General features: G+C 40.0%; 3 protein-coding genes and 1 long non-coding RNA gene across 12 annotated transcripts in view; 2 read left to right on the top strand and 2 right to left on the bottom strand.

Moving 5' to 3' along the window:
- ppil4 (peptidylprolyl isomerase (cyclophilin)-like 4) overlaps positions 1 to 18,718 on the top strand; it is an 892,903-nt gene that overhangs the window by 405,682 nt on the left and 468,503 nt on the right. The window lies entirely within an intron of this gene.
- Positions 1 to 18,718, bottom strand: part of akap7 (A-kinase anchoring protein 7) — a gene marked incomplete at its 3' end in the record, with an annotated part of 498,825 nt that overhangs the window by 348,170 nt on the left and 131,937 nt on the right.
- Positions 1 to 18,718, top strand: part of med23 (mediator complex subunit 23) — a 77,784-nt gene that overhangs the window by 4,389 nt on the left and 54,677 nt on the right. For 4 of the 6 annotated variants that reach the window (XR_015517578.1, XR_015517579.1, XR_015517580.1 and 1 more), the window contains 6 exon segments: positions 1,036 to 1,147; positions 3,016 to 3,114; positions 6,373 to 6,474; positions 6,562 to 6,631; positions 8,022 to 8,134; positions 10,313 to 10,408. Coding sequence is in view for 2 of the 6 variants with exons in the window: in NM_001431152.1 (NP_001418081.1) it covers positions 1,036 to 1,147; positions 3,016 to 3,114; positions 6,373 to 6,474; positions 6,562 to 6,631; positions 8,022 to 8,134; positions 10,313 to 10,408 (592 nt within the window). In the remaining 4 variants the exon portion in view is untranslated. 6 annotated transcript variants of the gene reach the window in all.
- Positions 15,042 to 16,897, bottom strand: LOC147839007 (uncharacterized). Its single transcript, XR_015518148.1, has 3 exons — positions 15,900 to 16,897; positions 15,250 to 15,737; positions 15,042 to 15,164 (listed from the first exon to the last, which is right to left on the bottom strand). It is a non-coding gene; the product is annotated as an uncharacterized LOC147839007 (long non-coding RNA).

The raw sequence follows: 18,718 nt of genomic DNA, 5'->3' as shown, positions 1-18,718 counted from the left end.
CGGGTGTTTCATTATTAATTTGTCAACTTTAACTGCGGTTTGGCACTTTCACTTTCCCTCCGTGATAAAACGGATGCAACTATGAGCTGCTGGAAGACTGTTGTTTTAATGGAAGTTCATACCGCATGCTGAATGGAAGAAAAAAAAAGCTCCGCATTCCACGAGGCAGGTGTCTGTGGTCTGCACTGACTCGGTAGGTGCAAAGAGTGTCAAACAGCCATGTGTGTGTGTGTGTGTGTGCGTGTGAGTGCGCCCTACATGACGGTAATAATTCGATTAAGGTGTTTACATGTCTGTAATGCACTTTAATAATGCGACTAAAATCGGGATACTCCACATGTCTTAATTTTATTTGTCTTTAGTTCGATTATGACCTTAATCGAATTAAATTAATCAAAAATAGCTGTTTACATGGTCGACTCTTAATCAGGGTATTGTCTTAATCGCATTAAAATCGAATTATTGGTGCCCATGTAAACGTAGTCACCGTTGCCATTCTATCAGCTGGAACCAGTCTGGCCATTCTCCTCTGACCGCTGGCATCAGCAAGGCATTTGCGCCCACAGAACTGCCGCTCACTGGATATTTCCTCTTTGACGGACCATTCTCTGTAAACCCTAGAGATGGTTGTGTGTGAAAATCCCAGTAGATCAGCAGTTTCTGAAATACTCAGACCAGCCCATCTGGCAGCAACTACTATGCCACATTCAAAGTCACTTAAATCCCCTTTCTTCCCCATTCTGATGCTCAGTTTGAACTGCAGCAGATCGTCTTGACCATGTCTGCATGCTTAAATGCTTTGAGTTGCTGCCATGTGATTGGCTGATTAGAAATTTGTGTTAACAAGCAGTTGGACAGGTGTATCTAATAAAGTGGCCGGTAAGTGTATTTATTAATTGAACATATATATATATATATATATATATATACAAATAACAAAAAAAATAGTGATGAAATGTTCGCTAACTCTCCTTAGTTTTTGTTGATGGGGTGAAGCGAGTAGTAGTTATATGATCTGTGTGTTGTGTTTGTCAGGATGGTGTGTCAGGCTCTCATCAGCTCCGACAGTCTGGAGTGGGAACGGACTCAACTCTGGGCTTTGACCTTCAAACTCATCCGCAAAATCATCGGAGGAGTCGACTATAAGGTGAACATCCAAACTCTCTCTCGAGTTACATTTACATTTAGTCATTCAGCAGATGCTTTTGTCTGAAGGGACTTACAACAGAGGAGGCATTCAGAGATTTAACACGAAGAGGCAATGCACACAAGAAGAGCTGATTATACAAAGCAACTTGTTTATAGGCAGAGAATTTAATGCTAGAGTATGGAGGAGGGATTGTTTTTAATTTAATTAAAGGGTCACAAAACACATGTTTTGAGCTGTTGACAGTCGTATATGTGTCCCACACTGCTAAAAACACTATTAGGACACATATATTTTACTAAAAAGTGTAAATTGGTTGTTTTTGCGTTATTTCAAGCGAATTTGTACATCCGGTTTAAAACGAATTTTTGAAGCTGCGTCACGGTCATGACATAATAGCGTGTATTCCAGCGTGCAGACTGGACGTCTGTGCCAGAGTGTGTCTTATTACGTCTTACAGTGTGCTGCATTAATGCATGAGTAAAGCTTGGTCAAACCAATCAGCACGCTCTATTGTGCAACTTCATTAATATTCATTACTGTCACAGTGTTTAGACGACAGAGACGCCACGTTGTGTTGGCAAAACAAGCGTGAAGTGTTGCTTTTATAGTTTGCTGCAGTTAAGTTTTGTTTTCATTTTCTCTCTGTGAGAGCTCAGCTGGAGTCACGTGTGGATTAACAGTGTACGCGACGCTCGACAACAATAACTTACATGTCTAAGGAGGATTATTGTTTACCTGAGAGCTGTTCTCATCTGCAATCGCTGATATCCGGATTCGCTTTAGTCTCCTCTTAATAAAGACGCGACTCTAGTTGCTGGAGATTGTCCTGTCTCTACAGATTTGGGAAGTGAGCGACCAGTGCTCTTTGTTTATTCAGTTTGTTCGTATCGAACTGACTATTGCACCGAGTACAAACATGTTAGCACCACAACCAAACTTTAACCTCGTGTAGGATTTTCGCCGCATTTCGTGACCGGAATAACACACGCGGCTTTCTGACGCTACCTGCCGAGTGCATCTAAGTTTCCGGGAAATGCTGAGTTTTTTTTTCTCTCATTCGCCGTGCGGTATCAACCATTGCATGAAAAATACACGCTTAGAGCAGATCCTCGAATCAAATATCTTGTTTGTCGCGAGGGGCATGAATGAATTCCCTGAATGAAAGAGCCAAACTGCAGTTAAAGTCCATTATTTAATAATCTGGCAAATAATTCGACTACAGATGTCCATGTAAACACAGTCACTTTCTCTCCTGTGTGGGTGTGTTTTGACTCTGAAAGTCAGCGCGCCCAAATAGACACTCCCACATTATGCCTCTTTTCTTTCTCCGACACTCCCTCCTAAACAGAGCTGGACACGCCCACTTTTCTGACCTTTTCCAAAGTAGAGGTGTGAAAACACCCTTCTGAAACGAGGGGGTTTCATGGCCCTTTAATGAAATTAAGAAGGTTTCTGGTTCGAGTCCCACCTGGGTCAGTTGGCATTTCTCACGCAAACATCGGGAGAACATGCAAACTCCACACGGACCCAGCCGGGGGTCAAACCAGCGACCTTGCTGTGAGGTGATTGTGCTACCCACTGCTCCACCGTGCTGCCACCCACTGTTTACTCTCCCTCAAACCAGTTTCTATCATCTGTTGAACACCAAAGAAGATGTTTTGAAGAATGCTGGAAACCTCATTCTCTTCCATACTATTGAAGTCAATGGCTGTTTTTTCCAGGATTCTTCAGTATATCTTCCAATGTATTGCAACAAGGATGAACAACTGATAAGATAATAAGATTTTAATATTGGGTGAACTGTCCCTTTACAGCAGGTTTCATGTTGTTAGTGCAGTCTCACACTCTCTCTCTTTGTTTTTCAGGGTGTGAGAGATCTATTGAAGGCCGTGTTGGACAAGATTCAGACCATCCCCAACTTTGTGAGCTCAGCTGTGGTTCAGCAGCTGCTCGCGGCACGAGAGGTGTGTTTGAGTTCACAGATCACAGAGCCTCATTAGCTGTTTGAATTAGTCTTCTGTGCAATACTGGAATATTGTATAAAACGTAAAGCAGCGTTTCCATCCAATTAGTCAAGTAAAACAAAATGGTCGCTTACTGATAAACTAGAGAAAACATGAGTCAGAAAAATATAGTTTCATGCGATTGGAGAAGCCACTGGGGTGTTTTTTCTTCTCTAATAAATGAGTTGCGCCTCAGAAGATGAAGACGAAACACAATTGATTGTGCTTTTGGAGGTGTGAGATGCTCTTTGGGAGCGCAAACAGATGCTCAAGACCGTTCTGGAGGGAATAATAATAGAGTAATAATAATACTGAAGCACCGTGATGACGGACTGATGCTGAGGAGTTTTAGAAATCAGCAAAACAACATTTCAGATGTTCTACTGTGTGCTGGAAACACTGATTTGTCCATTAGTGCGTCCCAACTCACACATTTTTATCTAATCATCTGTGAAAAGTAAATCATATGACTTTACTGATGTGAATGCTGGATTTTTTGTATGTATATATATATATATATATATATATATATATATATATATATATATATATATATATATATATATATATATTAGGGCTGTCAAATGATTAAAAAAATTAACGTGATTAATCGCACTTTTTTTGTGATTAATCGTGATTAGTCACGAAATGCTGTATTTATTACAGAAATAAAAACACAGACATGTAAGTGCCATTTGAATTTCAAAACAATCCATGCCAATAACAAACAAAAATGCTTTCCATGTTGGATTCTTAGTGGACTACAAACACACACGCACGCATGCATGCACACACACACACAGACAACGCACACAGTGCCGGTGAGCGAGAGGGATCCCTTCAGATTCATCAACAAGCATGATCGCGTTCATCAAATTTGCTTAAACTAAGCATTCTACAGTATGGCTGTATTTAACAAGCAAAGATTCTGACACACCAACGCGAAGCCGACGCTTTACAAAAGGGGGGAAACATGTCAAAGTTAATGAAACATTTGAGGGCTCATGGACGCAGCTTAAGGAGGAGAAATTGGCTGTCTTTGACAGCTTGCGAAATCATCTGGCACTTTCATTCACATGGACAGCAATACTCCGCTTTGATTAAGATAATACTCTGATTAAGAGTCGACCATGTAAACAGCGAGTTTTGATTACTTTAAAGCAGGGGTCACCAATCTCAGTCCTGAAGGGCCGGTGTCCCTGCAGGGTTTAGCTCCAACTTGCCTCAACACACCTGCCTTGATGTTGCAAGTATACCTAGTAAGACCTTGATTAGCTTGTTCAGGTGTGTTTGATTAGGGTTGGAGCTAAAATCTGCAGGACACCGGCCCTCCAGGAACAAGTTTGGTGACCCCTGCTTTAAAGGATCACGTGAGTCCCGAAATGTTTTTTCTTTCTGTTTGCCGTGCGGTATCAAATTCCATTAAATCATCCTGAATTAAATTATGCTGAATGAGAGTGAACTGCTGAACTGCTGTTAAGTCTAAATCAGGGGTCACCAACCTTTTGGAAATTGAGAGCTACTTCTTGGGTATCGTTTAATGTGAAGGGCTACCAGTTTACACACTTTCTAATAACTTATTTGCTCAATTTACTTTTAATTATATGTTATTATTAATTAATGATATTCATCTATGTGAAGACACTGATGATGTTAATGATTTCTCACATAGTTGTCAACAATGATTGGAAACAGATAAATATCAACCAATGCAAGTGTGATTTAAAAAGAATAGCTACAAAGAATATTCGATGCAGCTCACTGGTATGTGGTGCCATGGTAAGCTAATTTTATAACAGGCCCACGGGCAACTCATGTAATCCTCGCGGACTACCCGCGGGCACCATGTTGGTGACCCCTGGTCTAAATATTAAAAAATGAAACACCCGAAATTGCATGAAACTCTGAAAGCAGGATAGCCTGCTGATGCCACATTAATTGTTTTATACTGAAACATTCCTTCTAAAAGCACGTCCTTGGTCTTATCTAAATTTCCTTCCACATTAAACACAAGCAGGACCAGAGCAAACTGAACTCTCGCTCTAGGCAAATGAGGCCGAGGACCTTGAGGGACGGGGGTGGGTGTAGCGGATGAATGTAAGGACATGCTAACACGCTAATTTTCACAGCCCTTATATATATATATATATATATATATATATATATATATATATATATATGTATGTATATGTATATGTATATGTATGTATATGTATATATGTATATATATGTATATGTATATATGTATATATATGTATATGTATATATGTATATATATGTATATATGTATATATATATGTATATATGTATATATATGTATATATGTATGTATATATGTATATATATATATATATATATATATATATATATATATATATATATATATATATATATATATATATAAATATATATATATATATATATATATGTATATATGTGTATATATATATATAAATATGTATATATGTATATATGTGTATATATATATATATATAAATATGTATATATGTATATATATATGTATATATATATTTATATATATATATATATATATGTATATATATATGTATGTATATATATATATATATATATATATATATATATATGTATGTATATATATATATATATATATATATATATATATATATGTATGTATATATATATATATATATATATATATATATATATATATATATTTATATATATATATATATATATATATATATACACACCGTATATTAGTGCTGTCTATAAAATACTGAATCAGAAGGTCCATGATTGACCCTATATGGTTTGTGTATTGAATATTAATAAGATTTGCTCTGACGTGCAGCTCTTACACACACACACACACACACACACACACACACACACACACACACACACACACACACACACACACACACACACAGCATGATGTATTTTGCTCACCAGATCTGTTGTGGTGTGGCCTTTGAGACTCGTCACAGTTTGTTTTGTCTTCCGATTGGCCCGTTGTCCATTGGGGTTTTACACTCGTGGAATTTACATGAGAACCAGGAAACAGTGGTGTCTGAGGCTCACAGTGTGTCCGTTTCCATATACTGATTTTTTATTATTCTACTACGCCTTGGTATACCCAGGTTTTTATGAAAGGGCACCTTTAATGCAGTAATTCCAAAATGCGCATAAGATGAGTGATTGAGTTTTCAGTGAGTGAATAATTGCTCTTTGGTGAAGGTTGTGGAGTATATACTGGACCGCAACGCCTGTCTGCTGCCGGCGTACTTCGCTGTGACTGAGATCCGGAAACTGTGTCCAGAGGGGGCGCTCTCACACTGGGTAACAAACATACGCATGTTCACACTCGTGGAGATTCCCCTTTCAGCTGCTCCTACAAAATTAAACAAGGTTTGTGTTTCTTTGCAGCTGTTGGGCAGCCTGATATCTGACTTTGTCGACAGTTTCAGACCGACGGCACGTATAAACTCCATATGTGGTGAGATGCATTTTTTTTTTATTCATTCATTTATTTTACTTCGGCTAGGCTTTATTTCAGAGGCCGCCACGGTGGAATAAACACCAACTATTCCAGCACATGTTTTACACAGCATATGCCGTTCCAGCCGCAACCCAGTATTGGGAAACACCCATACACACTCATTCACACACACACTCAACCACTACAGCCAATTTAGTTTATCCAATTCCCCTACAGCGCATGTGTTTGGACTGTGGGGGAAACTGGAGCACCCGGAGGAAACCCACACCAACGCGGGGAGAACATGCAAACTCCACACAGAAATGCCAGCTGGTTCAGCCGGGCACGAACCAGCGACCTTCTTGCTGTGACCATCCCTTTATGACCACAGTGTCTCCATCTTCTAATGGCTACTTCCAGCAGGATAATGCTCCATGTCATAAAGCGATGTGATGCAGACCCATTCATTACAATTAACAGATATTACATTGTATTGTGGTAATTATTTGGTGTTCTGCAAAGAACTGCACAAAAATAATCCTTTATTCGGCAGTAATATGTCCCAATAAATATCATAAGTGTGAAAAGGAACAAAAGTTGTGAGTAGAGTTCTGCATTCCTACGGCTGTACCGCGGGAGCCGACCACATTTATGCGGTGCGGGAATAAATTTCTGAATAAAGCACGGGAGCGGTCGGTAACGGGTTTATTTTGGATGGAAGCGGGCGGTCTAACAATATCCCTTCCGACTTCCAAACGAACGAGCATGAGTATGTGTGTGCGAATGAGACAGCATGATGCTGCGTTTAGCTTGTTTGTTGCTGTCTATGTGTGTGCGAATGAGAGAGAGAGAGCCGTGTGCTGTCTCTCTCTCTTTCTTTCTCTCTCTCTCTGTGTGTGTGCGTGTGTGTGTTTGTGAATGAAAGAGAGAGCGGGACACTGTCTGTGTGTGTCACTTGCTTGTGCGTGTGTGTGTGTGTTTATACAGACAGCTTGTTATAGGCTGTCTGGACACTGTATAGCTGGGTGGTTTTCAGTTTTGTTCTCCCTCGTCCGTTAGCAGGAACGGGCGGGGCGGGTTGGGCAGCGGGACAACAAATGCTGAATATAAGCAGGAGCGGTCGGGTTCGGGCTAAAACCTGGCGGGGGTGGGCAGGAGCGGGATTCAAAATTTAGTACCGTGCAGATCTCTACTTGTGAGCATCACACTGCCCCCTAGTGTTCATTTTTTTGTATAAACTGCAGTCAAACGTATATTAAAGTAGGCTCACAAAGTAGAATGAAGCATGTATTTACAATGAGCCTGCGTTGGTTAAATTTGTAAACTGTACACAATCATGGCTACTGTGGTATATTGTAAGCTCTTATGACCGTATGTCCTATGTTTGATCTGTATGTGTGTGTGTCAGGGCGCTGCAGTCTTCTGCCTGTGGTCAATAATTCTGGGGCCATCTGTAACTCATGGAAGCTGGACCCCACCACTCTGCGTTTCCCTCTGAGAGGAATGCTGCCGTATGATAAGGTACTGCTTTGCGCCTCATGAATCTTACATATTAAAGTGCACAGGTCACATATCCTCTAAAACCATACATTGATAATGGTGGGCTGCGATGTCAAGCAGTGGTACATTAGACGAATGACGTATCTTTGTAAACCAATAGTGTTTAACTGCGTGTCTAGCTCCGCCTTTCAATACCCTTTCTCGTGTTTGATACCCTTTCGAAAGGGTGCCGAAAAAGTGATACGGAACGGTTCGGTACGCCTTTTGACAGTGGAAGCTGCCATAAAAGCGTACCAAACTGTGTAAACGGGCCATTATATGACTGTCAACATCTTAAAAAATGCGTTCTGGTGTTTCGTGACAGGAGTTTTCAAACTGTGGGTTGTGACCCACGTCACATAGCTGCAGCTGTATTTACATTGCAGTGAATCAAAACCAGTACGATTGACAGCAATAACTCAAAAACCTCTCACCCTAAAAAGATCTAAAGTGTGTTTCCTACAAAAAGACAAAGCTGGTTATGTTTCACAGCTGTCTTTTTCTTTTTTTTTTGCTCGACATTACAAGCACTGCTCCGTTTGAGCCCTCGCAATCTGCCTTTAGCCGGTAGAGCTCGCGCAGAGCGGAGCTCTCAGTAAGGGATCGTCGGAAAAGTGCTTATTTTTTCCTTTTTTTTTGGTGTTTTTCATTTTATTTTTGGCTCCGTCCTGCGTGTTTTATTTTAAACACAACTAATTTTCTCTTAAATGAGCACAAACAGTTACTAAAGTAGTCGAATGCTTCATTATAGATCTGTGCATTCTAACATTAACTCATCTGTTATCAAACAAAACACAATGAGAGATTGATCTGCTGCTCTTCACTAAATAACTATAGTAACTTTAATCAATATGCAAACACAATTAAAAGTGAAAGAGATTTTATAGCTTTATTTAATTTCTGTACGTTGGGACGTTTACATCCCAACGTTGACAGATTGCTAATCAATAAATAGCTATAGTGCTATCTGTTAGTTTTAACGTCAGCTAATGTTATGGAAGGGCATAGATGTTATGGAAAATAGTAATAGTAATAGTAATGTAACTACCCCCATCATTCCTTCCTTAAGCAAATGTGTAAATATTAGATCTATTCAGCGATAACGTTAATTGCATTGGCATATTTATCTGACTTTTTTTTTTTTTACCCATTTTTCCATATTAAAATATTATGGTGGGTCTTGAGATTGAACTGCTTGCCTAGGTGGGTCCCGGAATTAAAAAGTTTGGGAATCCCTGGTGTAGTGGTTAGTGCGTCGACACATGCATTGCGGTGCTCACGGTGACCCGAGTTCCATTCCCACCTCGAGGTCCTATGCCGAACCTTTCCCTTTCTCTGATTCCCACTCTTTCCTGTCAATACTCTCTACTGTCCTGTCAATTAAAGGTCAATTAAAAAAAATAAAAATAAAATAAAAGTCCTAAAGGCATTCTAAAGATAGCTGCCAAGTTAAAATGAATTCATCTTTATTTCTATAGCACTTTTACGGTGTAGATTGTGTCAAAGCAGCTTCACATAAAATTTTATAGTAAATTGAAACTGTGTCAGTTCAGTTCTCAGTGTTGAAGTTCAGATCAGTTCAGTGTGGTTTAAAGTCCAAACACTGAAGAGCAAATCCATCAATGCGCAAAAACCATTCAAGCCAGTGGCGACAGCGGCGAGGAACAAACTTTACCAATAGGCAAAAGTGAAGAATTTAAAAACCTCAAGAGAAACCAGGCTCAGTTGTGCACGACCATTTCTCCTATGGCCAAACGTCTTGTTCAGAGCTGAGTCTAGGCGCCGGAGGCTGGAGAGCGCTGGACGTCCATCGGGGAGAAGCTGTAGGTGGGAGAGGTCACCGGCTGGTGTTCAGGCTGGTCTGTGCTTGTCTGTCACTGGGGTCTTATCAGTCTCATGCTCTCCACTCCTCCATGACCACCACAGCAGCTGTTCAGGATACGGCCTGGTCCAGGATTATGGAAATCTCGGGAATAATACATAAAGACTAACGAAAGCGCAGATGCCGTTCAAATTATAATGTCTTTGGGGAGGTGTTCCTGGCTCTGCCCTAAAAAATGCAGACTAACAATCTTTTAGAGGGTTTGACTTAAAGATACTTTGATTAAACAGAGCAACTACATTTTTGACCTGTATTTGTGTGTGTGTGTGTGTGTGCAGGACCTGTTTGATCCGCAGACGGGGTTGCTGAGGTATGTGCTGGAGCAGCCGTACTCCAGAGACATGGTGTGCAACATGCTGGGCCTCAACAAACAGGTAACGCTCGCTCTGTGTCCTCCTCCGTCTGGGACAGTAGTTTGAGCAGCTCCACACTCCCACAGGAAGTGATTGACATTGCTTTATTTTCCGCTCGGCCAGATACTCCACATACTCCCTGCCAAACCTGTGCCTTCTGCCTGCTGCACCACACTTCTGTGTGTGTGTGTGTGCGCGGTCTGGTAGGGAGTATCGCCCCACCTTTCCTCTCGTACCTGTCTCTGGGGGTGTGGTTTGGCTTGACTGACAGGGTTACTTGGAGCCGGCCTCCTAGTCACTGTATTTGTGTTTTCTTTTTTTTTCTTCCTTTATTTTTTGTGTTCTGTCCCGTCTCGCCCTGCCCGTCCTCCTCCAATGCTCTAGACCTTGAACATTGCTCAGGTATGTTCACAATCTTACTGTTGTATTGTGACTAACCAGACTCCGGACGCTTCCTCGTAGCCCGACCCCACGGCTCCATCTCATTATTCCGACTGAAATCGGGCCGACAACAAATTGGAGCCAAGCGAGGAAACACATGTAGGGCTTGAAATTACTGACTGCCACCAGCAATTATGGACCCTTTTCACGAGACCGTTGTGATCCGGTACTCGTTACGGTTACCGATGATGCGGTTACTGATTATCTGCATCTTAAATCTTTGAAAGTTTTAAATGTTTTGATTTTTATTAAGGAATGTGTATACACTTCCTAACACTTCCTGACAAGTCTTGTTGCCTATCCAAGTTTTAGCAACAACAAATAATAACTTAATAGTAAAAGTGTTCAATTTGTTTGATAATCTGAAACAATAAAGTGTGACAAATATGCAAATAATAAAAAGGGGACAAACACTTTTCCACACCACTGTATATGATAAAAACCCTTCACTGTGAGAACCTTTATTTCAATACTTCCCTCAGTATAGGGCTGCACGATTCTGGCTAAAATGAGAATCACGATTTTTTTTTTTTTAACTTAAAACCAGGATCACGATTTTCTCATGATTCTGTACACTCTAAAAAACGTTGAGTTATTTATTCAACCCAATGGTTGAGTTAAACATATTTTGTGACCTGTTGGGTTGTTTTTAACCTTTATACCCTGCTAAAAAATCCAGCTTAAACCAGCCTAGGCTGGTGGGCTGGTTTTAGCTGGTCGACCAGGCTGGTTTTAGAGGGATTTTGGCCACTTCCAGGCTGAAAATGACCAGCTAAATCCAGCAAAAACCAGCTTGACCAGCCTGGTTTAAGCTGGACATAGCTGGTTTTGGCTGGGCTCCCAGCCTGCTAGGCTGGTCAAGCTGGTTTTAGCTGGTCATCTCCCAGCTAAGACCAGGCTGGAAATGGCTGGAAACCAGCCTGGAAGTGGCCAAAACCCCTCTAAAACCAGCCTGGTTGACCAGCTTAAACCAGCCAACCAGCCTAGGCTGGTTTAAGCTGGATTTTTCAGCAGGGTTATGTTATTTATTAAAAACTCAACCAGTTAAGTTAAATATTTGGTGCTTTGTTGGGTTATTTTAAACCTTAATTTGGTTATTTATTTAATAACTCAACCATTTGAGTTAAAAATTTGAATTTCAATAGTCAACTGATTTAACTGATTGACACAAAACTAATATGCGTGCGTAATGTTTTTGTGTTATAAACTTTATTTATAACGCAATAAAATTTTTATTTTTTATCAAATTACCTCTCCGTGTCGTGGTTCTTATGTTCGTTTCACCATCCAAGACCCTCTTTTAGAAGCGTTTGGACGTGCACTGTAAGAAACGTTGAGTTATTTATTAACCCATTGGTTAAGTTAAACATATTTGGTGCTTTGTTGGGTTGTTTTTAACCTTTATTAGGTTATTTATTAATAACTCAATTAGTTAAGTGAAATATTTGGTGCTTTGTTGGGTTATTTTTAACCTTAATTTGGTTATTTATCATTAACTCAACCAGTTGGGTTAAAAAATGTGAATTTTAACAGTCACTTGATTTAACTGACACAAAACAGCTGTATTAATATTCGTGCGTAATGTTTTTGCGTTATAAAGTTTATTTAAGCTATAACCCAATAATATTGTTGTTATTTTTTATAAAATTACCTCTCCATGCCGTGTTTTCATATTCGTTTCGCCATCCAAGACCATCTTTTTGAAGTGTTTGGACGTGCACTCTAAAAATCGTTAATTTATTTATTTAACCCAATGGCTCAGTTAAACGTATTTGGTGCTTTGTTGGGTTATTTTTAACCTTTATTATGTTATTTATTAATAACTCAACAAGTTAAGTAAAATATTTGGTGCTTTGTTGGGTTATTTTTAACGTTTATTTGGTTATTTTATTAATAACTCAACCAGTTGAGTTAAAAAATTGCATTTCAATAGTTAACTCATTAAACTGACACAGAACAGCTGTATTAATAAGCATGCATAATGTTGTTTTTGCGTTATAAAGTTTATGTAGGCTATAACGCAATAATATTGTTATTTATTTCTCAAATTACCGCTCCATGACGTGGTTTTTAAATCCGTTTCACCAACCAAGACCATCTTTTAAAAACGTTTGGACGTGCACTCAAAATAACGTTGAGTTATTTATTTAGACCAGTGGTTGAGTTAAACATATTTGATGCTTTGTTGGGTTATTTTTAACCTTTATTAGGTTATTAATTAATACCTTAACCAGTTGAATTAAATATTTGGTGCTTTGTTGGGTTATTTTTTCCCTTAATTTGGTTATTTATTTAATAACTCAACCATTTGAGTTAAAATTTAGAATTTCAACAGTCAACTGATTTAACTGACACAAAACTAATATGTGTGCGTAATGTTTTTGCGTTATAAAGTTTATTTAAGCTATACCGCAATAATATTGTTGTTATCCAACCCTGCTCCAACACATTTACCTGTAGGTTTCAAACAAGCCTGAAGGACTCAATTAGTTTGATCAGGTGTGTTTAATTAGTGTTAGAACTAAACTGTGCAGAGCTGCGGCCCTCCAGGAATTGAGTTTGACATCCCTGATCTAGAACCTCTTGAGTGGGGGTAAACGATGAGAATATTTTCATTTTTTGGTGAACTGACCCTTTAATGTCTACTTGGCGTTTTAGTCACTCTACCCTAACGTTAACCCATTCTGCAAATAGTCCACTGAGTTGTGGTGTAATTGTTCATCTAAACACGCTTAAACACACACACGAACACACACATCACTGTCCCTCTTTTAGGGATGAAAAAGCGTACCTGAGAATGAAGACAATCTGTTAATTTCAAGCCCTGATCGGCGCATGCTGTGTGTGTGTGTGTGTAGTGGCGTTCAGTGTGTGTTCTGCTGGTGTTTATCAGCTCTCTCTGGGTGTTGTGTGCAGATGGTTGTCTCCCACACGCAGGGAAACACCTCTCTTTAAGATCATCTCTAGCACTCTGGAGATGATTCAGCTGTGTGCAGTAAACATGAGTATCTGCTGCTGAGAGCTGTGGGAAACACAAACATATATGTGCACGTGTTGATCGTACAGAAGGTCTTAAAGGCTGCTGAACGGCCGTCGGTTTGCTGTGCCATTTGCTCTCGAAGACCCCATGAAATCAAACGACAGCTTTGTGAAGTTTAGTCTAAGGCTGGTGTAATTGACTTTGAGTTCATTCACTTGATACACTGTCAAAAGCAATTAGTTGACTTGACTTATTGCACAGCTTTTTTAGGTTGACTCAACTTTTAACCCAAGTAATGCACTTGACTGCAGCAAGTTGCCTTGTAATTTTTAAGTTCAGTCAACTTTTTGTGTTTAGTGTAACATCCTTTAGAGTAGTTAAGTCTCCAACCCTCCAACTCATCTACTCGCTAGTGAACAAGAAAACTCATCTGCTCGCTAGTGAACTGGCAAACTCATCTACTCACTGACGAGCGAAAAAAAAAAACACATCTTCTCACTAGCCAGCAAGAAAACTCATCTACTCACTAGTGAACAAGATAACTCATCTACTCACTAGTGAACAAAACCCCCCATCTACTCACTAGTGAACAAGATAACCCATCTACTCACTAGTGAAAAAGAACCCCCATGTACTCACTAGTGAACAAGATAACTCATCTACTCACAAGTGAACAGGATGATTCATCTGCTCACTACTGAACAACCCCAATGTACTCAGTAGTGAACAAGAACCCCTACCTACTCACTAGTGAACAAGATAACTCATCGACTCATTAGTGAATAAGAACCCTCATTTACTCACTAGTAAACAAGAACCACCTTGTGAGTAGATGGGTGAGTAGTGAGTAGATGGGGGTTGTGGTTCACTAGTGAGTAGATGGGGTTTCTTGTTCACGAATGGGTAAATGGGTTTTCTCGTTCACTATTGGGTAGATTAAGTTTCTTGTTCACCAGTGAGTAGATTGGAGTTCTTCTAGTGAGTAGATGAGTTTTCTTGTTGACTAATGAGTAGATGAGTTTCTTGTTTACTAGTGAGCAGATGGGGTTATTGTTCAATAGTGAGTAGATGGGGTTATTGTTCACTACTGAGTAGATGGGGTTATTGTTCACTAGTGAGTAAATGGGGTTATTTTTCACTAATAAGTAGAGGAGTTTTCTTGCTTACTAGTGAGTAGATGAGTTTTCGTGTTCACTAATGAGTAGATGAGTTTCTTGTTTACTTGTGAGCAGATGGGGTTATTGTTCAATAGTGGGTAGATGAGTTTTCTTGTTTACTAGTGAGTAGATAGGGGTTATTGTTCACAAGTGAGATGAGTTATCTTGTTCACTAGTGAGTAGATTGGGTTCTTGTTCGCTAGTGAGTAGATGAGGGTTCTTGTTCATTTATGGGTAAATGGATTTTCTTGGTTACTAGTGGGTAGATTAGGTTTCTTGTTCACCAGTGAGTAGATTGGAGTTGTTCTAGTGAGTAAATAAGTTTTCTTGTTTACTAAAGAGTAGGCGGGAGTTCTTTTTCACTTGTGAGAAGATGCAGTTTCTTATTCACTAGTGGGCAGATGGGAGTTCTTGTTCACTAGTGAGTAGATAGGGGTTCTTGTTCACTAGTGAGTAGATGGGGGTTCTTGTTCACTAGTGAGTAGATGGGGGTTCTTGTTCACTAGTGAGTAGATGGTTATCTTGTTCACTAGTGAGTACATGGGGGTTCTTGTTCACTAATGGGTAAATTGGTTTTCTTGTTCACTAGTGGGTAGATTAGGTTTCTTGTTCACTAGTGAGTAGATTGGAGTTGTTCTAGTGAGTAGATGAGTTTTCTTGTTCACTAAAGAGTAGGTGGGAGTTCTTCACTTGTGAGTAGACGGGGGTTCTTGTTCACTAGTGAGTAGATGGTTATCTTGTTTACTAGTGAGTAGATGGGTGTTCTTGTTCACTAATGGGTAAATAGGTTTTCTTGTTCACTAGTGGGTAGATTAGGTTTCTTGTTTACTAGTGAGTAGATTGGAGTTGTTCTAGTGAGTTGATGAGTTTTCTTGTTTACTAAAGAGTAGATGGGAGTTCTTTTTCTCGCGAGTAGATGCGGTTTCTTGTTCACTAGTGGGCAGATGGGAGTTCTTGTTCACTAGTGAGTAGATGAGTTCACTTGTTCATTAGTAAGTAGATGGGGGTTCTTGTTCACTAGCGAGTAGATGGTTATCTTGTTCAGTAGTGAGTAGATGGGGGTTCTTGTTCACTAGCGAGTAGATGGTTTTCTTGTTCACTAGTGAGTAGATGGGGGTTCTTGTTCATTACCGAGTAGATGGGGGTTCTTGTTCACTAGCGAGTAGATGGTTATCTTGTTCACTAGTGAGTAGATGGGGGTTCTTGTTCACTAGCGAGTAGATGGTTTTCTTGTTCACTAGTGAGTAGATGGGGGTTCTTGTTCATTACCGAGTAGATGGGGGTTCTTGGTCACTAGCGAGTAGATGGTTTTCTTGTTCACTAGTGAGTAGATGGGGGTTCTTGTTCATTACCGAGCAGATGGAGGTTCTTGTTCACTAGCGAGTAGATGGTTATCTTGTTCAATACCGAGTAGATGGGGGTTCTTGTTCACTACCGAGTTGATGGGGGTTCTTGGTCACTAGTGAGTATTTGAGTTTTCTTGATCGCTAGTGAGAAGATAAGTTGAAAATTATATGACACAAGAGACAAAATAAATGAATCGGTTTTATAAATTTCCCTTTAAAATAAGATTTCAATCTAGATTTTTATAGGGACATTCATTTGATAATGCATCTACAACATCTTTACCTACTGGCCTCAGGAAGACAGAAGAGGACATTGTTTACAGGTTTTAGTTTCTCCATGTCATCTCTCTGGTGCTCTGTGTGTTCCAGCTCTCTGTCTTAATAGTGAAAAGTGGGCACAGTTTAGAAGATTATTTCGTTTCATGGGGTCTTCAAGCATATATCGAGCACACTAAATTCCCACATGTATTGTTGACACACCCAGCACTCCAGCATCGCAGATGATCAGTCCTGCATGCCACCTTACAGGGGGAGCTGCAGTGTATCAACACACACACACACACACACACACACACACACGCTGCTGCGCTGTTGACACTTGGGCACCAGGGGGCGACACTCAAACACTGATCTTCCAGATACACTGCAGCTTTCCTCACGATCAGGGCTTCTGTGAGCATCCTCATGTCATGCTTTCACAGATGTGTGTGTTTGCCGTAAAGCGCGAGGCACTGGTGTGTATCATACGTGTTTGGCCATTCGTGTTGAGGCCGTGTTGTATATGCTCTGTGTGTTCACTCAATACTACCGCTCATGTTTATCGTCAGTCTGTCTCTAACTTCCTCTCAGGGTTTGCTCTGTGGCTCTTAATGTCATTGTTATGATTCATTAAAAATCAATTAAATCACGAGCCACATTGTATCTGGTCAGAAATTAAGAAGAAAACATAATAGTGGGAGTATATATTGAGCTATATATTTGCCTATTTAGTGCAGTTCATTTGGGCAGGTGTGAAAGCAGCAATTGTACTTGGGTGGGCACTAAAAGCAAACCAAACAAGCGCACAGAAGAGGTTGTCTTACTATGCTTTCAAACGAACCCCGGAGCTTTTGTTTTGTTTGCAGTGAGAACACATTCTGGGATGAGTATAAGGTTATGGCAGGGCGTGAACAAACAGTTGTGAGGAGGTCCATACAGCCTTTGTAATTTTCCTCTGCTCCTTGTTTACTTATGTGTGTTGAGCACATACGTCTCTGAGCAATATTTCTGACCAATCAAAATGCAGTTCGGGAAATTTGCCTAGCCAACGACTGATGTGGATGTGGTCACATGACTGCTTTTTAGTTTGTTTCAACTGCTAAGAAAGTAAAATAGCAAATAAAAAATACAAAATATGGATTTCTAAATGTATTTTTGACTTGTGTTTCATTGCAGACAATACAGCAAACATTATTTAATGTCCCTCTCGTGATTTTTATTTATTTATTGTTTTCAAAATCGCCACATATTACAAGATGGTTCTTGCAACACATTTAAAAAAAGCAGGAACAGTAATGCACTTACCACTTTGTAATGTTGCCATTTCTGTTCACAACACTTAAAAGACATTTAGAAGCTGAAGACACCAAGTGATGAAGTGTTTCAGGTGTCATTTTGGCCCATCCTCTCTGCAAACAAGTCTTAAGGTGCACAACAATACAGGGTTTTCAATGTTGCATTTTGCACTTCAAAATGCTCCACACAGTCTCTATTGGAAACAGGTCGGGACTGCAGGCAGGCCAGTTAAGTACCTGTATCCTCTAGCTCTGCTGCAGGACTTTGTAATGTGTGCAGAATGTGGTTTTGCATTGTCTTGTTGAAATATGCATGGGTGTCCCTGGAAGAGAAGGCAGGAGATTGTGCTCCAAAATCTCTGTGTACTTTTCAGCATTAATGCTGCCATCAGAGAAGTGCAAGTAACCAAGCCAAGGGCACTGACTCAACCCCATACCATGACAGACCCTGGCTTATGGACTTGTTGCTGGTAACAATCTGGATGATCCTTTTCTTCTTTGGTACAGAGCACATTTCTCCTCAAAAAATACCTGAAATACTGATTCATCTGACAACAGTACATGTTTCCACTGTGTGATGGTTCATCCCGGATGCCTCTGAGCCCCGAGAAGTCGATGGGGCTTCTGGACACTGTTAACATAGGGCTTCCTTTTGGCACAGTGCAGTTTTCACTAGCATTTGTGGATGTAACCATGTATTGTGGTTCTTGACAAAGGTTTGCCAAAGTAGTCCTGAGCCCATGTGGTGATGTCACATATAGTTGATTGAGTATTCTTGATGCAGCGCCACCTGAGGGATTGGAAATCACGGTTGTTCATCTTAGGCTTGCGATCTTGTCCTTTACACTCTGAAA

This window comes from Danio rerio, chromosome 20 (assembly GCF_052040795.2).
Source record: "Danio rerio strain M-AB ecotype USA chromosome 20, GRCz13ab, whole genome shotgun sequence".
In the NCBI taxonomy this organism is placed as follows: Eukaryota; Metazoa; Chordata; class Actinopteri; order Cypriniformes; family Danionidae; genus Danio; species Danio rerio.
This window is presented reverse-complemented; position numbering and strand designations above follow the sequence as displayed.